The 26,268-nt window shown below is 43.0% G+C and overlaps 1 protein-coding gene across 21 annotated transcripts in view; it reads right to left on the bottom strand.

Moving 5' to 3' along the window:
* LOC124003062 (calpastatin-like) overlaps nt 1–25,640 on the bottom strand; it is a 67,737-nt gene extending 42,097 nt beyond the window's left edge. For 8 of the 21 annotated variants that reach the window (XM_046311068.1, XM_046311078.1, XM_046311076.1 and 5 more), the window contains exons 1-2: nt 25,470–25,639; nt 23,470–23,559 (exon numbers count right to left, since the gene is read on the bottom strand). In XM_046311068.1, coding sequence (XP_046167024.1) covers nt 23,470–23,559; nt 25,470–25,523 — 144 coding nt within the window. In that variant the 5' untranslated portion in view covers nt 25,524–25,639. Of the gene's footprint in view, nt 1–6,473; nt 6,652–23,469; nt 23,560–24,693; nt 25,067–25,469 lie in introns of those variants that run through there. The other 13 variants (XM_046311087.1, XM_046311088.1, XM_046311093.1 and 10 more) reach the window with 8 other exon arrangements.
* Between the last annotated feature and the right edge of the window lie 628 nt (nt 25,641–26,268).

Raw genomic sequence — 26,268 nt, 5'->3', positions numbered from 1 at the left:
CAAGTCAGTTAAGAACAAATTCTTATTTTCAATGACAGCTAGGAACAGTGGGTTAAGTGCTTTGTTCAGGAGCAGACCTACTTTGTCCACTCGGGGATTCGATCTTGCAACCTTTCGATTACTAGTCCAACGCTCTAACCACTAGGCTACCTGAACAAATATATTTTGCTTATTGAACTATCGTAAGTGAGGTGGATTTACACCCGGTAACAGAATTGCGGTAATGGAATTACATCATGGTTCCCTGATCTGTACTACACAAAAATGCATAATTATGGATATGAAAGTTATTCTCTTCATGGTGATGTATCCTAAATAGGTACATGACTGTAGAAATATGCAATATCCTCCTTTGCATATGTGGGTATTATTCTACACGCTGGCTATCATTTTAATTAACAAGCTCCACCAACAAACAAGACCAAATTTGGTTGGTCCGAACCAAATCTGAACCAATCATATGTCTATGTTTCACAAGTTTGGACATCAAAGTACAGCACAGTAGAGATCAGTAGAGTACAGTACAGCAGAGAACATTGGGAACCTTAACGTTGAGAAAATCCCTAACCGAGAAATAACTTTTTTTCCCACGTAGATGCATAAAGTAAAACAGCATAGTGGGATCAATTTCAGCAACAAGTAAGAACGTTGAAGTGCAAGGCTCAACTTCTCTGTTTTGGTGCCCTGGCACCCAAGCTGGGAACAGCGTGAAGCCAACCCGTGCACATGGGCAGATACTGTGTTACTGTGTGAGAGTGAAGTGTTGCATCTCGCTCATCTCAATATCCTAGTCCATTCATTGATGATGCCCTGCTTTCCTGAAGTTTCCCCGAGACATTACAAGCCAAACAATCGTGAGATACAGCATTCCATTGCATGATATAGCTTCCTATTGCCGATAGATAGGCCTAGTGGACAGTTATGACTGTCTGCCCGGTGGTCGACCTGCCTATACTCTGCTCCTCTCCTCGCTCTCGGTTTCTCGCTAGCTTGTGTAACGGATGTGAAACGGCTAGCTTAGTTAGCGGTGCGCGCTAAATAGCGTTTCAATCGGTGACGTCACTTGCTCTGAGACCTTGAAGTAGTAGTTCCCCTTGCTCTGCTTTTGTGGAGCGATGGGTAACGATGCTTCGAGGGTGACTGTTGTTGATGTGTGCAGAGGGTCCCTGGTTCGTGCCCGGGTATGGGCGAGGGGACGGTCTAAAGTTATACTGTTACACTTGCTATGAAAGATGGATGTGAATACTGCATCTTAGGAGTCAATTCCCAGAGGAAACTAATCTTGACAGAAATAGGAGTCTAGGAATCCATTATCTTGGAGTCGACTCCCCACAACTACGTCAATATGGCAGAGAAAAGCAAGCGACAGGAGCGAAGTCTGTATGGCAATACTTTGAGAAGTTAAATGAGAAGGAAATGCAAGCTTTGCGAGGTGGAATTGAGGCACAGTAACAGTAGAGAGAGGCACCGTGAGATCCGAACCGTCGCTGGTAGCAGAGCATCTGCATTGTGAATTACCTTGTAATTGTATTTATTTTTCTTATCGTTTTAACGGAAAACCGATACAAAACAAGTTGTTTAAATGTTAACATTTTTCCATTTGTCAGATCCCTATTCAGTACAGTAGTACAGTAAAGTAGAGTATAGCTCAGTACAGTACTTTATAGTGTACACAACTCCAGTGTGCTCTACTGTGTACTGTACTTAACTCTACTCTACAATGCAGTACAGAACTGTCCTGAACTATAACTTTCTTTACCATACTGTACTTTGCTCATGAAACATAGATGTATATGATTGGTTACGATTTGGTTCTGGAACCAACCATGGACGTCTATGTTTTGGCCAAATGAAGGCACGTTTGGACCGGAACAAAACATCTGTGGATGTTCGAAATCAAAGGCCAAGAAGGACTTCAACCACTTTTGAACGCCCATGACCGTCCGGTGTCGGTCAGTGCTCAGTCGTGATGGGGCTGGTTACAGTACATGGAAAGAGAGGGGGCTCATGGGTAGGTGTCGGTAAGAGTCCGGGGGAGGGGTGACATTAATTGGGAAGAGAGCGAGCGAGAAGAGAGAGAGGAGTTGTCCAGACTTTTCACGCTCTTGCTTTGACCACCAGACGACAGAAAGAGAAAGAAAACAGTTATGAGCTGAACATAACAGTATGCCAGTAGGAGGAGGACAGTAGCAGTGTAAGGATGGAAAATGGTTGAAAAACATATATATGCCTTAATACATCAAATCAAAAAATAAATATATAGACTAAGAAAGAGACACCCAATTTGACATGTTCCAATGAACTTCACATGTTGGTGCTCATAGGTCCTTTTTACAAGGAAAATACCAAATAGTACAACAACAAACACACACTTCTGTGTGAATGTGCAGGCAGGCAGACAGACACAGACACTCACGCTTTAGGATATAACAGACATTTCCACGTGCTAGAACATAGGTCCCTACCCTCTTTACAGCTCTGGCCAATATAACAGACAAATCCACACATGACTACACTATGGGCCTTCACTTACCTGGATCTATAATAGGCCTATTCATTTTGTATGAATATGTTCTTATTTTCATTGTGTACAATGTAAAAGCCACGTAAAAACACGGCATATGTGTCCATATATTACAACAGAATATAAATACAGTATATGCGGCATATACTGTGAAATATATTTTGGTCATCCCGACCCATTGCATGCTCATCCGTACAGCTTAGAGTTACTACTGTATATATAGAGTTATATATAGAGTTGCATGCACGTGGCAACACTGAATGTGTGATTAGGAAATGTATTGGGAAATATAAAATATATGACAGCAGTTTATATTTCAGCACACAGTGCTCTGCTAATTGCACAAGTGTCAAATGTCACACCTTGATACTCACTAGTACTCACTACATCCCACTGAACCACTTACTGACACGTGTGTTTGACAGAAAGCATATATACATTTACATTTACATTTAAATCATTTAGCAGACGCTCTTATCCAGAGCGACTTACAAATTGGTGCGTTCACCTTATGACATCCAGTGGAGCAGCCACTTTACAATAGTGCATCTAAATCTTTTAAGGGGGGGTGAGAAGGATTACTTTATCCTATCCTAGGTATTCCTTAAAGAGGTGGGGTTTCAGGTGTCTCCGGAAGGTGGTGATTGACTCCGCTGTCCTGGCGTCGTGAGGGAGTTTGTTCCACCATTGGGGGCCAGAGCAGCGAACAGTTTTGACTGGGCTGAGCGGGAACTGTACTTCCTCAGTGGTAGGGAGGCGAGCAGGCCAGAGATGGATGAACGCAGTGCCCTTGTTTGGGTGTAGGGCCTGATCAGAGCCTGGAGGTACTGAGGTGCCGTTCCCCTCACAGCTCCGTAGGCAAGCACCATGGTCTTGTAGCGGATGCGAGCTTCAACTGGAAGCCAGTGGAGAGAGCGGAGGAGCGGGGTGACGTGAGAGAACTTGGGAAGGTTGAACACCAGACGGGCTGCGGCGTTCTGGATGAGTTGTAGTGGTTTAATGGCACAGGCAGGGAGCCCAGCCAACAGCGAGTTGCAGTAATCCAGACGGGAGATGACAAGTGCCTGGATTAGGACCTGCGCCGCTTCCTGTGTGAGGCAGGGTCGTACTCTGCGGATGTTGTAGAGCATGAACCTACAGGAGCGGGCCACCGCCTTGATGTTAGTTGAGAACGACAGGGTGTTGTCCAGGATCACGCCAAGGTTCTTAGCGCTCTGGGAGGAGGACACAATGGAGAGTTGTCAACCGTGATGGCGAGATCATGGAACGGGCAGTCCTTCCCCGGGAGGAAGAGCAGCTCCGTCTTGCCGAGGTTCATCTTGAGGTGGTGATCCGTCATATACACTTCCGTTCAAAAGTTTGGGGTCACTTAGAAATGTCCTTGTTTTCCATGAAAACATACATGAAATTGGTTGCAAAAGGAATAGTAAATATAGTCAAGACGTTGACAAGGTTATAAATAATGATTTTGAATTGAAATAAGAATTGTGTCCTTCCAACTGCGTTCGTCAAAGAATCCTCCATTTGCAGCAATTACAGCCTTGCAGACCTTTGGCATTCTAGTTGTCCATTTTTTTTAGGTAATCTGAAGTGATTTCACCCCATGCTTCCAGAAGCACCTCCCACAAGTTGGATTGGCACTTCTTACGTACCATACGGTCAAGCTGCTCCCACAACAGCTTAATAGGGTTGCGATCCGGTGACTGTCCTGGCCACTCCATTATAGACAGAATACCAGCTGACTGCTTCTTCCCTAAATAGTTCTTGCATAGTTTTGGGTCATTGTCCTGTTGTAGGAGGAAATTGGCTCCAATTAAGCGCCGTCCACAGGGCATGGCATTGCAAAATGGAGTGATAGCCTTCCTTTTTCAAGATCCCTTTTACCCTGTACAAATCTCCCACTTTACCACCACCAAAGCACCCCAGACCATCACATTGCCTCCACTATGCTTGACAGATGGTGTCAAGCACTCCTCCAGCATCTTTTCATAGGCTAGGCTACCTGTCGCATCTCAGCAGGAAGTGATCATGGGAAGCAGATTAACGTGACACCATTGTTGGAATGTGTAGCACAGATACATTTCCCCTTTGGCTGTTTCCTATGTGTCTGATGAAAGCAGCAGATGATGCTGAGCCGGAATGGCAGAGTGCACAGTCAGTATGTTGACAACGAAGGTCTGGGAAAGTATCCCAACTAGTCCAAAGCAGAGCCAAAAATCCCCTCAAAACACAACAGAGACAGAGGGATAATAGTCTGCAGCCCACTCAGTCACAAGTGCAAAACTGATACTCATATCATACAAATACTACTAGAACACATGGACAAACATACTATATACACACACAACTCTTAACTGAGTAACGCAACTGTAACTCATCAAAATAAGCATGTGTAAAGTATTATCCAAAATATGCTCAATCCACCACCAGAATTACATACACGCCCATTCTATGTTGCACCACGACACAAACAAACATTAAGGAACAGATATATTTTTTTTTTGGTAACTTAAAAAAAACATGATCAGCTCATCAAGGCCTTTTGGTCACAGTGCCTCTTATTTATTGATCGTGCCTTCATTGAGAAAACATTCTATTTTACAATAACGACCTGAGACCTCGACATTTTTCAGCAGACAAAGGAAAGAAAGGGTGCTCAACAACAATAACAACAATCAGGAGAAGGGCTTTTACCAAGAACAGGTGACTGGCGTTTTGACATCAAGCTGACGTCACTCTGAGGAAGATGTCAGCTTGACGTTGATCGCCAGTCACCTGTTCACATCTCGTACAATGGATTAAAGTGAGCGATAAGAAATCAATCCCTGCCTTTTTTTTGTTGAGTGCACCAATTGCCTTTTTTTTATATCTTGAATGAGTTCTTTTGGAAGATTGTCTTGGCAGGCCAGTCTCACCTTGTGACGACTGCTGATGTAAACAGTTTGATACATATATTTGATTGGTTTATTGTATAATACTCGAACTAACCAACGCAAACACCATGCAAATGAATAAACTACAGACACACTGACACAACTGGACGCAACACACTTTGTTGGGCCGTGTGAAGATCCCTTCTCTTCTCTTTGCCTTGGTTTAATATCCTCTCTATTATTACAGTACAGACTGGGCTGGACTTCTGTTCCCAGATGTGGACAGGCTACCATGACTTTCAATGCTTGAGACACAGACACTCTGAAACACCTGGAAGCAACACACAGCTTTCGTCTTTGTCTTGGTTCAATATAATACAGGTCTTGGTTCAGTGTAATACAGGTCTTGGTTCAACATTCTACAGGTCTTGCCAACCAGTCTATGGCGCTCTCCACGGCCAGGATCTATAGGGCCAAGTTGTCTACTCTGGACACATGGGGGGAAAAAAGTAGCAGCAGACAATTCTCAACTCCTAACCAACGGGCCTTTATACGTCCATGAATGTGTATCAATACTTTTTCACTATTTCTGAGGCTATATGATGTGTTGTTCAGTAGATTTACTGTGTAATATTAATGTATTCGTTTTTAATCTCATGATCTATTTTACATGCTATAAGACTGCTGGGGGGGGGGGCTTTTAAAATATATCTATATATTTACTATAAAGGTCTTGGTTCAATATAATACAGAATGTGCTTTATTTCTGTTCCCAGACGTAGACAGAGCAGCTCTCACATTCCACCGCTCCTCCTCCTCGACCAGAGAACAACGTCTGACTTGGATTAATGCCAGCAAAACTTTTCCTCCTGACTTGCATTCCCTTATAAGCCCTTCCACTAAAACATTCAAAACAATACACACATTAAAGAGCTCTGATTCACAAATACAGACACAGAGCCGCACACTTTCTGACACAGACTTTCTTCATGTGTACAACACACAACTCTTAAGACTCAAACAGACACACACACTCCTCTCTAACCTGTGAACAGAGTTACATTATAAAAGCTCACCTGTTGTTCCACGGCCACGTCCTGTAAGGCCTGATGGTCCCGAGGAGCTCGTATCCAGCTTAGTAACTGGCCCATTTTCGCCTCTATCTGTTGTGAATGTGTGTGTGAGTGTATGTGTTTGACTCTGTTCCTACTCCGTGAACTGCAGCATGTTCCCCAGTTGCACACAGGGAAGGGGCGGGAACAGGGAGAAAGGGGAGGGAAGGGAAGGGAGCACAGCAGGGGCAGGGTTAAGGGGAAGGGGAAGGAACAGGGTTAAAGGGAAGGGCAAGGGACAGGATTTAAGGGAAGGCGAAGGCCGAAAGGAAAGACTATATAAGGCCAATACGATTTGAAATAATTGAAAGGTTTGATTCCAAAACGCAATTTACGTACATTTTTCACATTTGTATGAATTCATATGAAATGAATGGTCATGGGTACCTTTCTATGTGTATGTATGTATTATTGCTTTTCTTAAACTTTTAAAACATTTACTTTAGATGCGGTATGAAACACATTCTAAAGTACAATATGCTATTTTCAGAGTCATGTGTTTCGAAAGTTGGGACATTTAGGTTTCTGCATTATGATGTATTTACATGACACTACAACATTCTATGACAGCCATGTTAGCTCCCATTAACACAGGGTGTGTTCGCAAATTCACCCCGTAGTGCCAGAGTGCGCTCAGTGTGCACTCTGGGTGTTAGTAAATTCAGAGTGTGCTCAGATAGTCCGTTTATAAATTCAGAGCGTTTCGTTCTCAGAGCGTTCACTGGACACTCCCGCCAACGAGTATGGTTGATCCGAGCATCCTGACCGCATAATGGCAGTCATGCACTTTTTCCTCGCCCCAGCAAAGATGGATAGAGTGTTTTCATGTTATCTAGAGCGTTGGTGACTGTAACTGTGCTGCTGGCAACCATTTAATGACGTTTTCTTGCCGACCTTAACTGACAGCGGTCATATTCAACGTCTGAGAATATATTTTTTTAAATGTTATGTAACTGAATGTGTAGAATTAGAACAACAAAAATATATATATATAGAAGTTGACCCAACTCTCTAAATATATGGCTCTCGCTATATCCAATGTCCAGATGCATGGAGAGTTCCATATGGTTTTTGCCTCTGCCGCCAAAAAAATGAGTCATTTAGCGAATCATTTCCATTACATTTGTCTGTTCACTTTTAAGTTAGGTTTCTCCAAATATTTTTTCCAGATTTAGGAACTATTAATTTAGCCAGATGCGGTGATAGACAGCTGTCACGCTGGCCACCTAGATTTATGTTAGCACTGAGCTCTAGAGTGTCGTGGACCTTTTGATTATTATGGATTCCTTCGACAGTTTGGAGCCGGTGATACCTGTTACTGTTGGCCGAAAGAGGAAACGTTCTAAAGGTCATGAAAAGGAGAGAGCCAAGATCCAGCGATGCGAAACCCTGCAAACATACCGAGGCTGCAAACAGCAGGCTGTATCACTCCGATAATAAGAATCAATCCATCCTTAACTGGCAAATTAATTGCGACAGACTTCCAATGTCCTTACTATTCCTTAATTTAAAAAAAACTGTAAAACCCCTATAACATTTTTCCAAAAGTTTCTTACATGTCCAAAAATAAATCACGCATTTTATAGGTTACACTGTTCACCCTCAGGATACAATCAATCGGCTTTGTGATAGGCTATTTGCACAATATAGTTAAAACAAATGGATTATTTTAATATCGATACTTTATTACATGTAACTGTTTAAGAAAACAATTGGGAGACGTTAACTACTGGGGTTCTGTTGTTTGGGGGCGGATATAGGACGTTTAGCCACAAATGAACATTATTATTTGTCTCAAAAATAAAATTGCCCTGCAAAATATTTCTAACAAAATCACGTCTCTCTTCACTAGTCCATGTATTGATAAGATGAACAAATAATATACCTTTCACAAGATGTGTTTTTAATTGATGTCAATTTACCAACATATCTGAAAATGGATGTATTACGTTTTGGAATGAAACGCTTCAACTTCATATATTTTTTCTGTGCTCGTTTGAACTTGCTTGCTTAACAATGAACCAATAGAAAAGTCCAAGACTGCAAACCCTGCACATCTGACACTCAGGTAGACTTAAGAGTATTTGAAAGATATCAAATAGTATTTGAACCCAGGTCTGCAGTCAGTACAGCCTGGCGCCTTGGGCTATAAAGGGAAGGACAGTGATACTGGAGTGACACCACCTGACAAGAGGCCACATCTGAGTCGCTTCTCAGGGAAGTGGCCACGGACCCACACAATTATGACCGCACACACACACACACACACACACACACACACACACACACACACACACACACACACACACACACACACACACACACACACACACACACACACACACACACACACACACACACATAAATCAGACACAAATATACAGTGGGGCAAAAAAGTATTTAGTCAGCCACCAATTGTGCAAGTTCTCCCACTTAAAAGATGAGAGAGGCCTGTCATTTTCATCATAGGTACACTTCAACTATGACAGACAAAATGAGAAGAAAAAAATCCAGAAAATCACATTGTGGGATTTTTAATGAATTTATTTGCAAATTATGGTGTAAAATAAGTATTTGGTCAATAACAAAAGTGTATCTCAATACTTTGTTATATACCCTTCGTTGGCAATGACAGAGGTCAAACATTTTCTGTAAGTCTTCACAAGGTTTTCACACAATGTTGCTGGTATTTTGGCCCATTCCTCCATGCAGATCTCCTTTAGAGCAGTGATGTTTTGGGGCTGTTGCTGGGCATCACAGACTTTCAACTCCCTCCAAAGATTTTCTATGGGGTTCAGATCTGAAGACTGGCTAGGCCACTCCAGGACCTTGAAATGCTTCTTACGAAGCCACTCCTTCGTTGCCCGGGCGGTGTGTTTGGGATCATTGTCATGCTGAAAGACCCCAGCCACGTTTCATCAGCAATGCCATTGCTGTAGGAAGGTGGTTTTCACTCAAAATCTCACGATACATGGCCCCATTCATTCTTTCCTTTACACGGATCAGTCGTCCTGGTCCCTTTGCAGAAAAACATGTTTCCACCCCCATGCTTCACAGTAGGTATGGTGTTCTTTGGATGCAACTCGGCATTCTTTGTCCTCCAAACACGACGAGTTGAGTTTTTACCAAAAAGTTATATTTTGGTTTCATTAAGCAGAGGGACACGTCTGGCACTGCAGGATTTGAGTCCCTGGCGGCGTAGTGTGCTACTGATGGTAGGCTTTGTTACTTTAGTCCAAGCTCTCTGCAGGTCATTCACTAGGTCCCCCTGTGGTTCTTGTGATCATTTTGACCCCACGGGGTGAGATCTTGCATGGAGCCCCAGATCGTGGGAGATTATCAGTGGTCTTGTATGTCTTCCATTTCCTAATAATTGCTCCCTCAGTTGATTTCTTCAAACCAAGCTTACCTATTGCAGATTCAGTCTTCCCAGCCTGGTGCAGGTCTACAATTTCGTTTCTGGTGTCCTTTGACAGCTCTTTGGTCTTGGCCGTAGTGGAGTTTGGAGTGTGACTGTTTGAGGTTGTGGACAGGTGTCTTTTATACTGATAACAAGTGGAGGACAGAGGAGCCTCTTAAAGAAGAAGTTACAGGTCTGTGAGAATCAGAAATCTTGCATTTTTGTAGGTGACCAAATACTTATTTTCCACCATAATTTGCAAATAAATTCATTAAAAATCCTACAATGTGATTTTCTGGATTTTTTCTTCTCATTTTGTCTGTCATAGTTGAAGTGTACCTATGATGAAAATGACAGGCCTCTCTCATCTTTTTAAGTGGGAGAACTTGCACAATTGGTGGCTGACTAAATACTTTTTTGCTCCACTGTACATACATGAACACATCGCAACACACAAATGTGCATAATGCACGCACACACAGTGTTAAAATGCACTGACAGAAAAGGAACTTGATAAATGCACTTCAATCTGTGTAGATGAAGGGGACGATACAGGTTAGACATGGATAGACATGGACAATTGAGACATGGATTGTGTAGGTATGCCAATCGGAGAGTGAATTGGCAAGACGAAAGATTTAAGTGCCTTTGAACGGGGTAAGGTAGTAGGTGCCAGGCGCACTGGTTTGTGTCAAGAGCTGCAATGCTGCTGGGTTTGTCACGCTCAACAGTTTCCTGTGTGTATCAAGAATGGTCCACCACCCAAAGGACATCCAGCCAACACAACTGTGGGAAGCATTGGAGTCAACATAGGCCAGCATCCCTGTGGAACGCTTTCAACAACTTGAAGAGTCCATGCTCCGATGAATTGAGTCTGTTCTGAGGGCAAAAAGGGGGTTCAACTCAATATTAGGAAGGTGTTCCTGATGTTTGGTGTACTCCGTGTATAAATCTACAATATACAGCGCACACTCTTAACCACAAAGGAAAAGTACACACCCTCTTCCACATGGAGTACAACTCACACAATCACTAAGCAATAAGAGATAAGTTGTGCAAACAACATGACAAGCTCCTTATGTGGAGGAGGAGGGAGGGGCAGGAGTTCTGTTTCTATCAATTTTCACTGCCAAGTGTGGCCAAGTTCAACCTCAACTTTCTTGACTGTGTTACCGTAACCACCAGTTCTTATCGGCTACTGGAAGAGGCTAGCATTCCACTGTCGGAAGACTAGCAATGAAATCAGGGTGAGAATCAAAATGAATAATGCACTTAGCCAGTGAGAAATTGCAATATAAGCTATTACTAGTTCTTAGGTGTGCAAAGATCTGTGGCAAATTGCTATGTGAGGACTGGCGGCATGCCTTGTGATACATCCAGGCTGTATCACAACCGGCTGTGATTGGGAGTCCCACAGGGCGGCGCACAATTGGCCCAGCGTCGTCCAGATACAGTATGTCCGGTGCAGGCCGTCATTGTAATTACAATTTGTTCTTAACCAACTTGTCTAGTTAAATAAAAGGTTAAATTTAAAAATGTAAAAATGACTCATTTGTCTTGAACAAACAACTTTACTCTGATGTGAGTTGTCGATGTGACACCTACTCACAAAACTCCAATAGTTTGTAGGTCAGCAACATGATGTTGGTCCATGGTCCAGCAATGATTAGCATTGGTTAAGATAGATAACTTTTGGACCTTACAAATCTACCTTGTGCTTTTGCGTGGACTGTAGATAAAGGGAATGCAAACAAGTTAGTAACACATGTAAATGTTCTCCTGCCTTGCATGCAGGTGTTGCATGTGCATGATTCAGTATCTTTCCCTAAAAACTAGAGTATAAGTCAAAGAACAATACCCTGACTCTGTTGTATTGCACAGAAATATACCTAATCCACGACCTCTCTGTGGGCGGGGTGGGATGACAATGCAGTCTTGAGTGAGTCATTGTGACAAATCAGTCTGTGGCCAAAGGGTTGAGCTGTGTCCTTGGTCCCCCCAGTATTAGAACTACTAGGGGTGGTCCCAGTATTAGAACTACTCGGGGTGGTCCCAGTATTAGAACTACTAGGGGTGGTCCCAGTATTAGAACTACTAGGGGTAGTCCCAGTATTAGAACTACTAGGGGTGGTCCCAGCATTAGAACTACTAGGGGTGGTCTCAGTATTAGAACTACTTGGGGTGGTTCCAGTATTAAAACTACTAGGGGTTGTCCCAGTATTATAACTACTAGGGGTGGTCCCAGTATTAGAACTACTAGGGGTGGTCCCAGTATTAGAACTACTAGGGATGGTACCCATATTAGAACTACTAGGGGTGGTCCCAGTATTTGAACTACTAGGGGTGGTCCCAGTATTAGAACTACTAGGGGTGGTCCCAGTATTAGAACTACTAGGGGTGGTCCCAGTATTAGAACTACTAGGGGTGGTCCCAGTATTAGAACTACTAGGGGTGGTACCCATATTAGAACTACTAGGGGTGGTCCCAGTATTAGAACTACTAGGGGTGGTCCCAGTATTAGAACTACTAGGGGTGGTCCCAGTATTAGAACTACTAGGGGTGGTCCCAATATTAGAACTACTAGGGGTGGTCCCAGTATTAGAACTACTAGGGATAGTCCCAGTATTAGAACTACTCAGGGTGGTCCCAGTATTATAACTACTAGGGGTGGTCCCAGTATTAGAACTACTAGGGGTGGTCCCAGTATTAGAACTACTAGGGGTGGTCCCAGTATTAGAACTACTAGGGATGGTCCCAATATTAGAACTACTATGGGTGGTCCCAGTATTAGAACTACTAGGGGTAGTCCCAGTATTAGAACTACTAGGGGTGGTCCCAGTATTATAACTACTAGGGGTAGTCCCAGTATTAGAACTACTAGGGGTGGTCCCAGTATTAGAACTACTAGGGGTGGTCCCAATATTAGAACTACTAGGGGTGGTCAAAGTATTATAACTACTAGGGATAGTCCCAGTATTAGACTTCTAGGGGTAGTTCTAATACTGACCATGTGAGACCATGGCCAACCGGCACCCTCACACCACTCCCATTGCACCATATACCTTACGACACTGAGTAAGAAAAAGGGTATGACCACATGACTGAGATTGTGAAAACTTTATTGGCGGCATGAATCAACCAAGCAGTGACCCACAGCTTCAGTGCATAGCTCAGGCAATAGATATGTAAACACATAGAGGTTGGCCAGGACACCTAAGATGAGAAAGACAGATGGATTAAAAAAATTGCAATATATGTCAGTGTTGTATCAAATACTGATCAGACATAATCTTATAACTTTACATGGGAAAGTTAAAGTCAATTTCAGAAATGTAAATCCCAGTGACCATTTTAGAACTTAGTGGTTACATTTGGATTCATTCCCGAATGGTTCGGGTAAGGGTTAAGGTTTGGGGTAGGGTTAAAACAGAAACAACTCAACGGTGAAGTTTAGGAATGAATTCCGAATGGTTCGGGTTAGGGTTAAGGTTTGGGGTAGGGTTAAAACAGAAACAACTCAACGGTGAAGTTTAGGAATGAATTCCGAATGGTTCGGGTTAGGGTTAAGGTTTGGGGTAGGGTTAAAACAGAATCAGCTCAACGGTGAAGTTTAGGAATGAATTCCGAATGGTTCGGGTTAGGGTTAAGGTTTGGGGTAGGGTTAAAACAGAATCAGCTCAACGGTGAAGTTTAGGAATGAATTCCGAATGGTTCGGGTTAGGGTTAAGGTTTGGGGTAGGGTTAAAACAGAATCAGCTCAACGGTGAAGTTTAGGAATGAATTCCGAATGGTTCGGGTTAGGGTTAAGGTTTGGGGTAGGGTTAAAACAGAATCAGCTCAACGGTGAAGTTTAGGAATGAATTCCGAATGGTTCGGGTTAGGGTTAAGGTTTGGGGTAGGGTTAAAACAGAATCAGCTCAACGGTGAAGTTTAGGAATGAATTCCGAATGGTTCGGGTTAGGGTTAAGGTTTGGGGTAGGGTTAAAACAGAAACAACTCAACGGTTAAGTTTAGGTATTAATTCTGAATGGTTAAGGTTTGGGATAGGGTTAAAGGGAAACGGCCTCCTAGAACCAACTTCTCTGGTTATAAACAGCCTATGTAGCATTGATATGATTCAGAAACATTAATTCCAGAGTCAAAATTGACTACAAAGTGTAAATAGGATAAGTTTGGTCATAAAGTCTCATCCAAAATGAGATTTGGAAGTAAGTGTGTGTACAGGTATGGATGGGTCGGGTATGAATTACTTACATGCCCACTTTTGCCAATGATGCCAATTATTGCCCAGAGACAACAGGGTGTGGTCTGCACCCCCTGCTGCTTTGTTTTTTATTTCACCTTTATTTAACCAGGTAGGCTAGTTGAGAACAAGTTATCCTTTGCCTGGCCAAGATATAGCATAGCAATTCGACACATACAACAACACAGAGTTACACATGGAACAAACATACAATCAATAATACAGTAGAAAAAACTACATAGAGTATGTGCAAATGAGGTAGGATAAGAGAGGTAAGGCAATAAATAGGCCATTGTGGCAAAGTAATTACAATATAGCAATTAAACACTCGAATGGTAGGATGTACAGAAGATAAATGTGCAAGTTGAGATATCGGGGTGCAAAGGAGCAAGATAAATAAATAAATACAGTATGGGGATGAGGAAGATTGGATGGGCTATTTACAGATGAGCTATGTACAGGTGCAATGATCTGTGAGGTGCTCTGACAGCTGGTGCTTAAAGCTAGTGAGGGAGGGAGGTAAAAGAGCCTCCAGCTTCAGAGATTCTTGCAGTTCGTTCCAGTCATTGGCAGCAGAGAACTGGAAGGAAAGGCGGCCAAAGGAAGAATTGGCTTTGGGGGTGACCAGTGAGATATACCTGCTGGAGTGTGTCTTACGGGTGGGTTCTGCTATGATGACCAGTGAGCTTAGATAAGGCGGGGCTTTACCTAGCAGAGACTTGTAGATGACCTGGAGCCAGTGGGTTTGGCGACGAGAATGAAGCGAGGGCCAGACAACGAGAACATACAGGTCGCAGTGGTGGGTAGTATATGGGGCTTTGGTGACAAAACGGATGGCACTGTGATAGACTGCATCCAATGTGTTGAGTAGTGTTGGAGGCTTTTTTGTTAATGACATCGCCGAGGATCAGTAGGATGGTCAGTTTTACGAGGATATGTTTTGCAGCATGAGTGAAGGATGCTTTGTTGCGAAATAGGAAGCCGATTCTAGATTTAATTTTGGATTGGAGATGTTTAATGTGAGTCTGGAAGGAGTGTTTACAGTCTAACCAGACACCTAGGTATTTGTAGTTGTCCACATATTCTAAGTCAGAACCGTCCAGACTAGTGATGCAGGATGGGCAGGCAGGTAAGGGCAGCGATCGGTTGAAGAGCATGCATTTAGTTTTACTTGCATTTAAGAGCAGTTGGAGGCCACGGAAGGAGAGTTGTATGGTATTGAAGCTCATCTGGAGGTTAGTTAACACAGTGTCCAACGAAGGACACGTGTTATAGACGTGTTGTTATGTCTTTAACTAACTAAATACATACTAGTAGCCTCTCCATAATGTGTAATGTGATGTCATGTCAAAGAGAGGAAGATTTGCATAGCTAACGTTGCACCTGACATTTAGGTTTGATTGAATGTAACGTCAGCCAGCTTGCAATCGATAATGTTTCATCTCAAACTGGCTAGCTAAGAAGATCCCTGCTAGCTAATGTTAGCAAGCTAGCCAATTCATTTAAATTCAGACAAAGATATTGATAACTAACCAGGGTTTGCAAGTTAGGTAGCTAGCAACTTTTATGAGAATAGTGCTACTAGTGCTAAAACAACATGCCTGTTCTCATTAAAGTCGAGTGTATTTTTTTAGGGCAAAAACAAATGAATAATGGTACTTGTCTAGCATGAGTACCAGTATTTTTAGCTAACATGCTCCAAATATGTGTCAGCATGCATTCAGCAACGTAACGCTACACAGCTGGTTGCATATGATGCTTTCAAGACAACTGGGAACTCTGAAAAAAACAAGATCAAATCATGATATCAGTGATCTTCAGGTCGGAAAGTCGGAGCTCTCGAAAGATGCCGAGTTTCCAACTTGGGTTTCCGAGTTGGATGACTGTTAAAAGATTTTTTCCATTCGTAGCTAGTTTTTTCCAGTTCCCAGTTGTTTTGAACGTCAGCGTCACTGGTCTGAATCTATTCTGTACATACAGTCACTCTATTAGTATTGTAATGAAACAGGCAGGGAGCAGGTCTCGAACCCTCGACCTTCTAGCCCGAAGTCCAGCGTGCTATCGACTGTGCCCCAATAGCATGCTCGAGCGGCAGAGTCGATATCCGCGCTTATAAACCCAGGGTCGTTACACTACTCCCTCCTTTCAAAGAGTGCGTCCTCACGCTAGCTTGCGACTCTACGTCTTATAGGGACGAGCTCACCGGCCAAGCACACGCACTGTCGTGGATGCAAGGTCCGATCACTTCTGACACCATTGTAATGTAACAGGCAGGGAGCAGGCCTCGAACCCTCGACCTTCTAGCCCGAAGTCCAGCGTGCTATCGACTGTGCCCCAAAAGCATGCTCGAGCGGCAGAGTCGATATCCGCGCTTATAAACCCAGGGTCGTTCCAGTATGATTACTTCCACACGTTAGAAAATGTCATTTTCTCGCTATACTGTATGTTTATTTTATTTCATTCACAGGCTACTTACAAACCTGTTGGATTTGTTGTTCAGCAGTGTCGTGGGAACCCGCCTGCCATATCAAATCAAATTTTATTCATCACATACACATGGTTAGCAGAGGTTAATGCGAGTGTTGCGAAATGCTTGTGCTTCTAGTTCCGACAATGCAGTAGTAACCAAGGAGTAATCTAACCTAACAATTTCACAACAACTACCTTATACACACAAGTGTAAAGGAATGAATAAGAATATGTACATAAAAATATATGAATGAGTGATGGCCGAATGGCATAGGCAAGATGCAGTAGATAGTATAGAGTACAGTATATACATATGAGAAATGTAGGGTATGTAAACATTGTATAAAGTGGCATTGTTTAAAGTGGCTAATGATACATTTATTACTTCAATTTTTCCATTATTAAAGTGGCTATAGTTGAGTCAGTATGTTGGCAGCAGCCACTCAATGTTAGTGATGGCTGTTTAACAGTCTGATGGCCTTGAGATAGACAGAAAAACAGCTTCTCTCGGCCCCCGCTTTGATGCACCTGTACTGACCTCACCTTCTGGATGATAGCGGGGTGAACAAGCAGTGGCTCTGGCTGGTTGATGTCCTTGATTGTCTTTTTGGCCTTCCTGTGACATCGGGTGGTGTAGGTGTCCTGGAGGGCAGGTAGTTTGCACCCGGTGATGCGTTGTGCAGACCTCACTACCCTCGGCAGGTGCCGTACCAGGCGGTGATACAGCCTGACAGGATGCTCTCGAGTGTTTTTGGTGACAAGCCAAATTTCTTCAGCGTCCTGAGGTTGGAGAGGCGCTGCTGCGCCTTCTTCACCATGCTGTTTGTGTGGGTGGACCATTTCAGTTTGTCCATGATGTGTACACCGAGGAACTTAACTTTCTACCCTCTCCACTACTGTCCCGACAATGTGGATAGGGGGTTGCTCCCCCTGCTGTTTCCTGAAGTCCACAATCGTCTCCTTTGTTTTGTTGACATTGAGTGTGAGGTTATTTTCCTGACACCACACTCCGAGGGCCCTCACCTTCTCCCTGTAGGCCGTCTCGTTGTTGTTGGTAATCAAGCCTACCACTGTAGTGTCGTCTGCAAACTTGATGATTGAGTTGGAGGCGTGCATGGCCACGCAGTCGTGTATGAACAGGGAGTACAGGAGAGGGCTGAGAACGCACCCTTGTGTGGCCCCAGTGTTGGGGATCAGCGGGGTGGAGATGTTGTTACCTACCCTCACCACCTGGGGGTGGCCTGTCAGGAAGTCCAGGACCCAGTTGCACAGGGCGTTGTCAAGACCCAGGGTCTCGAGCTTAATGACGAGTTTGGTGGGTACTATGGTGTTAAATGCTGAGCTGTAATCGATGAACAGCATTCTTACATAGGTATTCCTCTTGTCCAGATGGGTTAGGGCAGTGTGCAGTGTGATTGCGATTGCGTCGTCTGTGGACCTATTGGGGCAGTAAGCAAATTGGAATGGGTCTAGGGTGTCAGGTAGGGTGGAGGTGATATGGTCCTTGACTAGTCTCTCAAAGCACTTCATGATGATGGAAGTGAGTGCTACAGGGCGGTAGTCATTTAGCTCAGTTACCTTATCTTATCTCCACAAGGGTGGCCCTCTTGAAGCATGTGGGAACAGCAGACTGGGATAAGGATTGATTGAATATGTCCATAAACACACCAGCCAGCTGGTCTGAGCAATGCTCTGAGGATGTGGCCGGGGATGCCGTCTGGGCCTGCAGCCTTGCAAGGGTTAACACGTTTAAATGTTTTACTCATGTTGGCTGCAGTGAAGGAGAGCCCACCGATTTTGGTAGCGGGCCGTGTCAGTGGCACTGTATTGTCCTCAAAGCATGCAAAGAAGTTGTTTAGTCTGTCTGGGAGCAAGACATCCTGGTCCGCGATGGCACTGGTTTTTCTTTTGTAGTCCGTAACTGACTGTAGACTCTGCCACATACCTCTCAAGTCTGAGCTGTTGAATTGCGACTCCACTTTGTCTCTATACTGACACTTAGCTTGTTTGATTGCCTTGCGGAGGGAATAGCTACACTGTTTGTATTCGGTCATGATTCCGGTCACCTTGGCCTGATTAAAAGCAGTGGTTTGTGCTTTCAGTTTTGCGCGAATGCTGCCATCAATCCACGGTTTCTGGTTGGGGAATGTTTTAATAGACACTGTGGGTACGACATCACTGATGCACTTGCTAATTAACTCGCTCACCGAATCAGCATATTCATCAATGTTGTTGTTTGACGTTATGCGAAACATATCCCAGTACACGTGATCGAAGCAATCTTGGAGCGTGGAATCCGATTGGTCAGACCAGCGTTGAACAGACCTGAGTGCGGGTGCTTCCTGTTTTAGTTTCTGTCAATAGGCTGGAGGCAATAAAATGGAATCATGGTCAGCTTTTCCGAAAGGAGAGAGGTGGAGGGCCTTATATGCGTTGCGGAAGTTAGAATAACAATGATCCAGGGTTTTGCCAGCCCAGATTGCGCAATCGTTATGCTGATAGAATTTAGGGAGCCTTGTTTTCAGATTAGCCTTGTTAAAATCACCAGCTACAAAAAATGCAGCCTCAGGATATGTGGTTTCCAGTTTACATAGAGTCGAATTAAGTTATTTCAGGGCCGTCGATGTGTCTGCTTGGGGGAGAATATACGACTGTGATTATGATCGAAGAGAATTCTCTTGGTAGATAATGCGGTCGGCATTTGATTGTGAGGAATTTTAAGTCAGGTGAACAAAGGGACTTGAGTTCCTGTATGTTGTTATGATCACACCACGTCTCATTAATCATAAGGCATACACCCCCGCCCTTCTTCTTACCAGAGAGATCCTTGTTTCTGTCAGGAGCAGAAGGCTGAGGCATTATGTGGCCAGGCATCAGTCCTGCTTCGGGTTGGTCACATTTGATCTGGTCATAGGTCAAAATACTATCACTTGTCTGTCCTGGAATTCACCTAACAACCATTGATGTAATCAGTGCCGTGTATATCAACTCTACCAGAATTGTTTTTGTAACACAAACACACCCACAGGAAATATCTATCAGCGGACACAAGGAGACGAGACTAGCCAGTTATAGAATATTGTGTTGACAGCTGAGCTCACTGAAGACTGGGCATTCAACTCACAGTTGATGATATCGGTTTCACGGTAATGTGTCTTTACATGACCTGATAAAAACTTAAAGTCGCAAGCTACTTTTGTAGCAAGGTGTTGTAGAACGAGTGTTTCATGAAATACATTCCAGACACTGGTACTTCTTGTTATCTTTGCATAACTGTGATTCGTCAGAGAAATATCAGCTAGCTAGATAGACTAGCCAGCTGTAGCTAGCTTTCCTCAAGCTATGCTAACTAGCTAGCTGCTGTAAGGTTGGCTAAACATAAGGTCAGCGCAGGCTTTAGCAGTGGTGTAAAGTACTTCAGTAAAAATCATTTAAAGTACTACCTAAGTAGTGTTTTGGGGTATCTGTACTTCTACTATTTATATTTTTGGCAATATTTACTTTTACTTCAATACCTTCTGAAAGAAAATCATTTACTTTTTACTCTTAACCCTAACCCTACATTTTCCCTGACACCCAAAAGTTCTCATTACATTTTGAATGCATAGCAGGACAAGAAAAGGATCAAAATCACACAATTATCAAGAGAACATCCCTAGTCATCTCTACTGCCTCTGATCTTGTGGACCCACTAAACACAAATGCTTTGTTTGTAAATTATGTTTGTAAATTATGTCTGAGTGTTGGAGTGTGCCCCTGGCTATCAGTAAATTTAAAAAAAACAAGAAAATGACACCTGGTTTGCTTCATATAAGGAATTTGAAGTGATTTGCACTTTTACTTTTGATACTTAAGTATATTTTAGCAATTACACTTACCTTTGATACTTAAGTATAATTAAAACCAAATACTTTTTGACTTTTACTAAAGTAGACTTTCACTTGAGTCATTTTGCGTATGAAAATGATGTAGTTTTTCCACCACTGGGGTTTAGCCTACACATAGAACTGAATTAGCAGATCATCTTGAGATGGCGAGTCAGTCAAGAGAAGTCCTCAACTTCAAAACTTCTCTCCATGGCAAAGCTAGCTGTTTTGAAGCCACCGCGCCTCCATCTTGGCACTCCCCCACCGTTGTAAATTTTTAATTTTTTAAATTTTAGAAATACATTTATTAATGTCTACATTCATTTTTGCCACATTTATTCTATATTTATTCTATATTTTGGAAAGTTCTAATGTCGCTGGCCCCACTACACTAAAATATACTTAGATACCTGTCATTTCTTCCTTGAAACATTTAATTTAAATACTGTAAAATTCCATTAATTCCTATGTAGGACTGCTCTTTCTGAGGAGTGCCAATATGGCAGTCTGGTGGCTTTAAAGCTTCTCATTGGCCAATGGATAGCATCAGCATTCCAGGGTTTATATACATATTTGGATTGAAAACCTCAAAGTCAGAGCTTGCTGCTTACACCCAGCCGCCATCCCCATCCCCAACGTCCTAGCAAGCCACAAGGATACTTGATTGTAATAGTGCTCACCGTTGCCCCTAGTGGCGGGTTTTAAAGTCATCTCCCAACGTCCTGGGGACCTGGACGAACTTCGACCTGACTTTTTCACAGTTGAAAACATGCGAACGCACATCAAAGCACATGTGTACACACACATAGCCTACAAATATACATTGAGTGTACAAAACATTAGGAACATCTTCCTAATATTGAGTTACACCTCCCTTTGCCACCAGAACAGCCTAAATTCGTCGGGGCATGGTCTCTACAAGGTGTCGAAAGCTTTCCACAGGGATGCTGGCCCATGTTCACTCCAATGCTTCCCACAGTTGTGTCAAGTTGGCTGGATGTCCTTTGGATGGTGGATCATTCTTGATACACACAGGAAACTGTTGAGTCTGAAAACCGTTGCAGTTCTTGAGACTCAAACCTGTGCGCCTGGCACCTACTACCATAGCCCGTTTGAAGGCACTTAAATCTTTTGTCTTGCACATTCACCCTTTGAATGGCACACATTCACATTCCATGTCTCAAGGCTTAGAAAATATTCTTTAACTTGCCTCCTCCTCTTCATCTACACTGATTGAAGTGGATTTAACAAGTAACATCAATATGGGATCATAGCTTTCACCCAGATTAACCTGGTCAGTTTATGTTTTGTACACTCTGTGTATGTCACGTTCTGACCTTTATTTCCTTTGTTTTGTATTCATTATTTAGTATGGTCAGGGCGTGAGTTGGGGTGGGCAGTCTATGTTTGATTTTCTATGATTTGCAGATTTCTATGTTTCAGCCTAGTATGGTTCTCAAACAGAGGCAGGTGTCATTAGTTGTCTCTGATTGAGAATCATACTTATTTCAGTTGTACCTTTCTCATTTCCCTGTGTTTGGGGGCATTATTATTAAAAGAGCACAGCCTTGCACTCTCTGTCTCCTGCGTCTGACTCCACACCCACGCCACCCTGGAGCATTACAGTGTATAGATAGGCACTGAGGCGCACAAACACACATTCCAGACTTGTCTTATCCACGCATAATCATCAAGCACACTCATTCTTCTAAAAACACCTTCAGAGATGTGTTGTGTCAGCTCACCAAGCCTGTAAAACCAGCTGTTGCATCTTGGGAAGACACACTGGAACCTAGACACACTGGAACACTTGCTAATATGTGCATGTAACATAAACATTCAATTGAAATTAAGTCAGTAACTTCAAGAAAACCTTTTGAAGCAAAGAGAGAGTTTACCACCTCCCTCTGAAGCGAATTGGTATGCACAAATGTTTGAATGTTGTGCATGTGTGTAAGTATGTGCATTTGGGTTCAACATGCATGCATACTGTGTGTGTGTGTGTGTGGGGGGGGTTAATTTAATTCCTCCCTAGTTTAATTGTCTCAGAGTACTGGGCTGTGTTCCTTTGGCCTGGACTGTTTCTGTCTGTCTGTGTAACTGAACTACTCAAAGAAGGGGAGTGAAGCTCATCACTATATTTAGATACGTCATTCATCACAGTCCTTTACTGCTCCAGCCGAGGCTGTTGAGGGGAGGACGTCATTATTATGAGCCGTCCTCCCCTCAGCAGCCTCCACTGTACTTCTCATGTCACCAGACTTGGAACCTCAGCCAAACGCTGCCTCAGAAGTCCCCTCAGAAGTCCCTTATCAATGAATATAGATGTTTCTAAACAATCATGGGCAAGTTCATTCCTTTTTCCCGTCTCCTTTATTAAATAGTGACCAGGAATAGATTGATGTCAACTATAATATAAAACTAATCTTTAAACTCTGGTGAGGTCTGCTCTCATAAGAAAATGGAAGGAAGCCAAATCACAACCTAAAATGTTGGAAAAATGCCTGTTAGATGTAATAGTGGTTGTTAACAGCTTTAGACTTCCAACTTTTACAAAAGTTGCAACCAAACAAACAAAGTCCCAGAGAGCCTTGTGAAACCAGATCACTGATATGGATAAACAAATGGATCCAGTCAAGTGTGTGGTGAAATTACCAGCCTGCATGCCCACATGTTATCCCACTCAATTCATGTGACTAGGTACATGCCTCTTTACCCCACCAGAGGGCAACAAAGTCTACAGAGTTAAAGTAGAACAGAATAGGATAGAATAGTATAGCATAACTTTATTTTTCCCCAAAGGGAACGTCAGCTGTGGCACAGACAAAAGTCTAGCTGTTGACTCGGAGCAAACACAGGTCCTCAGTTCTACGTCAGTTATTCATCCCATTAGTGTAGCTGAGTGCCCCACCTCCGCAATAACAGAGGTAACTGTCAAGTGTATCCGCACCAAGATGTGAACATTGTTTAGAAGGGTCTTACCTGAGCCTTAGAGGCTGCAGCAGCTCGAGTATCATAAGGCCTGTCATCCACCTGCTTCTCTCCAAGTGTGGTACTAGGACCTGTTCTCTGCTGCAAAAGACAAACGCACACACACACACACGCACACACACACACACACACACACACACACACACACACACACACACACACACACACACACACACACACACACACACACACACACACACACACACACACACACACACACACACACACACACACACACACACACAAATATACAATGTTAATGTTGAACAAATCACATGTAGTCAAGACAATTGAGTGTGCGTGTGCTCCAATAGCCAACTGCACCCTTTGAAGACCTTAGGTCCACAGGCAACCACCTGGGTCTTGTAAGGAAGTGGTCATCTGCACCCACTGTCTGAAAGGTCACTAATGTTGGTTTGGATATTACAGTAAAGTCCCTAACTTGCCGTAATGCCTATAATGTTCTGAAGGCAATTAAGTTATGCTCCATTTGATTATATTAGAAGAGTGACATTAATTAACCTGTAATAGCGGGTTATAACAACCAGCTTTTGACACGGTAAAAAGTTCCATCAAAATGCAGATGGAGCTGCCATATTGTTTTTTTTTTTTTACAAATGATCACATATGTTGCCAAACAACTTTATGAGATATGTAAGTGAAGAGGTAACACATGATTCAGTCTCTACTTGGACTTGCGCACTCAGGAGACGTTCAGAGGTGGACATAAAGACTATATTTGGATATCTAACAGTTGCATTCCAATAAGAGTTAAAGGTGATAGGCTGACCAACCGTAATGCCTCTCTAAATCTGCATCTGTTAAAGTCCAGGCAATTGTGCCAGGAGCTGAATGTGTATTTTATCATGTCTAATGTTTAAACAGTCACACGCCCTACAAAATAATGCTCTAACCCGCCAAACCTGCCAAGAAATGCTGGTCCAACCCTTTTTTTATGGTTCTAGAACATAAGTCATTAATTTCATATCAATAGGCTTCTTGTTGATTCTACAACTTATTGTAAACTAATACGTCAACACAACTTTACCATGACAAAAGTTGGAAAGGCTGTTTGTAGAACTATTTACATCGAAGTCCCTACTACAATAATGCTTCCTAGAATGGAAATGGATTTACTCAGACACATCGCTACCAGAGGGATGTTATTTTAATACAGAAGTTGGAGAAATCGGTGGCTTATAACCATATACTCACAAGGCTGGTCCAATATGCAGCATACGCCATGATGGAAACTGTGACGATGAGAAGAATCGTCTATTGCCTACGGATACCTCTTGTCTAAATATGTGTAGCCTCTAGTCTAGCCTGTCTCCCGTGTACCTTTAAAGCATAATTATTTCCCATGCGTTCCAGAGGGCCACTCCCGTCCCGTAGGTTCAAACAATGGTTCAGTGAAGCCGACTGATCATTACCATACCCTAAACGAGCTGTCTATATAGCGCAGCTGTGGTGATGTCAAGAGACTGCTAGGTTTGCATTTCACGGCATATAGCTAATTCTCTTTTTAGTTAAGTTTGCCAGACGAGTCTATCGTTTCCGCATAACCCACTGACAATCGACGGCTGGACTGCATTTATAGCCTATCATCCAAAACCACAATTCATGTTTGGGGTTGACGGGGGGGATTGCGCAATTGGTGCGTAATGCAAATGCCTCAGATAAAACGATTAACGTTGCAATAATAGTAGCCTATACTCTTTTCCATAAGGATATCAGCTTATCGTTTCTCAAAGTTAGCTATTAGAGATATGTACCTGGCTACGATCTATAAGAGGATGCCAATTGAGGCAAAACTCGCGCGTAGCCTACTCATTGCCTACTCATTGCCTACTCATTGGACATTCCTGCATCCAAACGTTGGACCATTGTTTGGTCGATTGCACAGTTGTGGCCAGCTTTTGACCCGAGGTTAATTCATTTAAACATTTTAATGAAAAACTCTATGCCAACTATTTAGAAGGAAAACTCACCTCCGGTGACTTTTTATGATGGGCATTGGCATGGCTTCTCTTTTTGTGTGGCATCGCTGCAACGTAAATACCTTTTTTTATGTCCAAAACTTAACAGTGGCTCAACAGATATTCTTATAGGAACCGCTGGCTGGCTGGGGAACCGAGTAAATCAAATTGGCCCCTCTGGCGCGTAAGTGTGCCCCTCCCGCTATGAACTCAAAATATTTTTGCTCAAATGAAATCAACGTGTGTGTGTGTGTGTGTGTGTGTGTGTGTGTGTGTGTGTGTGTGTGTGTGTGTGTGTGTGTGTGTGTGTGTGTGTGTGTGTGTGTGTGTGTGTGTGTGTGTGTGTGTGTGTGTGTGTGTGTGTGTGTGTGTGTGTGAATCAGGAGGTTAAAGCACTTAAGAATGGGGGCTTTTGTCTTTAGTTTCTTATCTTACCAGTAGCACCCTTCCTTCCTATTGTTCCCCAGTTACTTTAATAGACCAACAACCCCCCGAAAATTATACACAGTAACCAAGAATAAGGAAGCTGAGGTAACATACCCATTAAATCTCATTTGAATGTATTTCGTATGACATCACATCCCAATGATTTACTTAGTGAAGTAAATAATAGGGAAGGATCAAAGCCAAATCCTCAAACATCTACATGTATATGGACACATCTGGTCTACCAAATACAACCGACAGATAGGGCTTGATAGGCCATAACATACTTCAGCGCGCTATATGCCTACATTTTCCCTCTTTATGTATGTTATTCTTGACAGCTTCATATTGTTGGCCTGATGTAGCCTCACCAGCTGCACGAGGG

This window comes from Oncorhynchus gorbuscha, linkage group LG18 (assembly GCF_021184085.1).
Source record: "Oncorhynchus gorbuscha isolate QuinsamMale2020 ecotype Even-year linkage group LG18, OgorEven_v1.0, whole genome shotgun sequence".
Taxonomy (NCBI): Eukaryota; Metazoa; Chordata; class Actinopteri; order Salmoniformes; family Salmonidae; genus Oncorhynchus; species Oncorhynchus gorbuscha.
The sequence above is the reverse complement of the archived record's forward strand: the minus strand, read 5'-3'. Positions and strand labels throughout refer to the sequence as shown.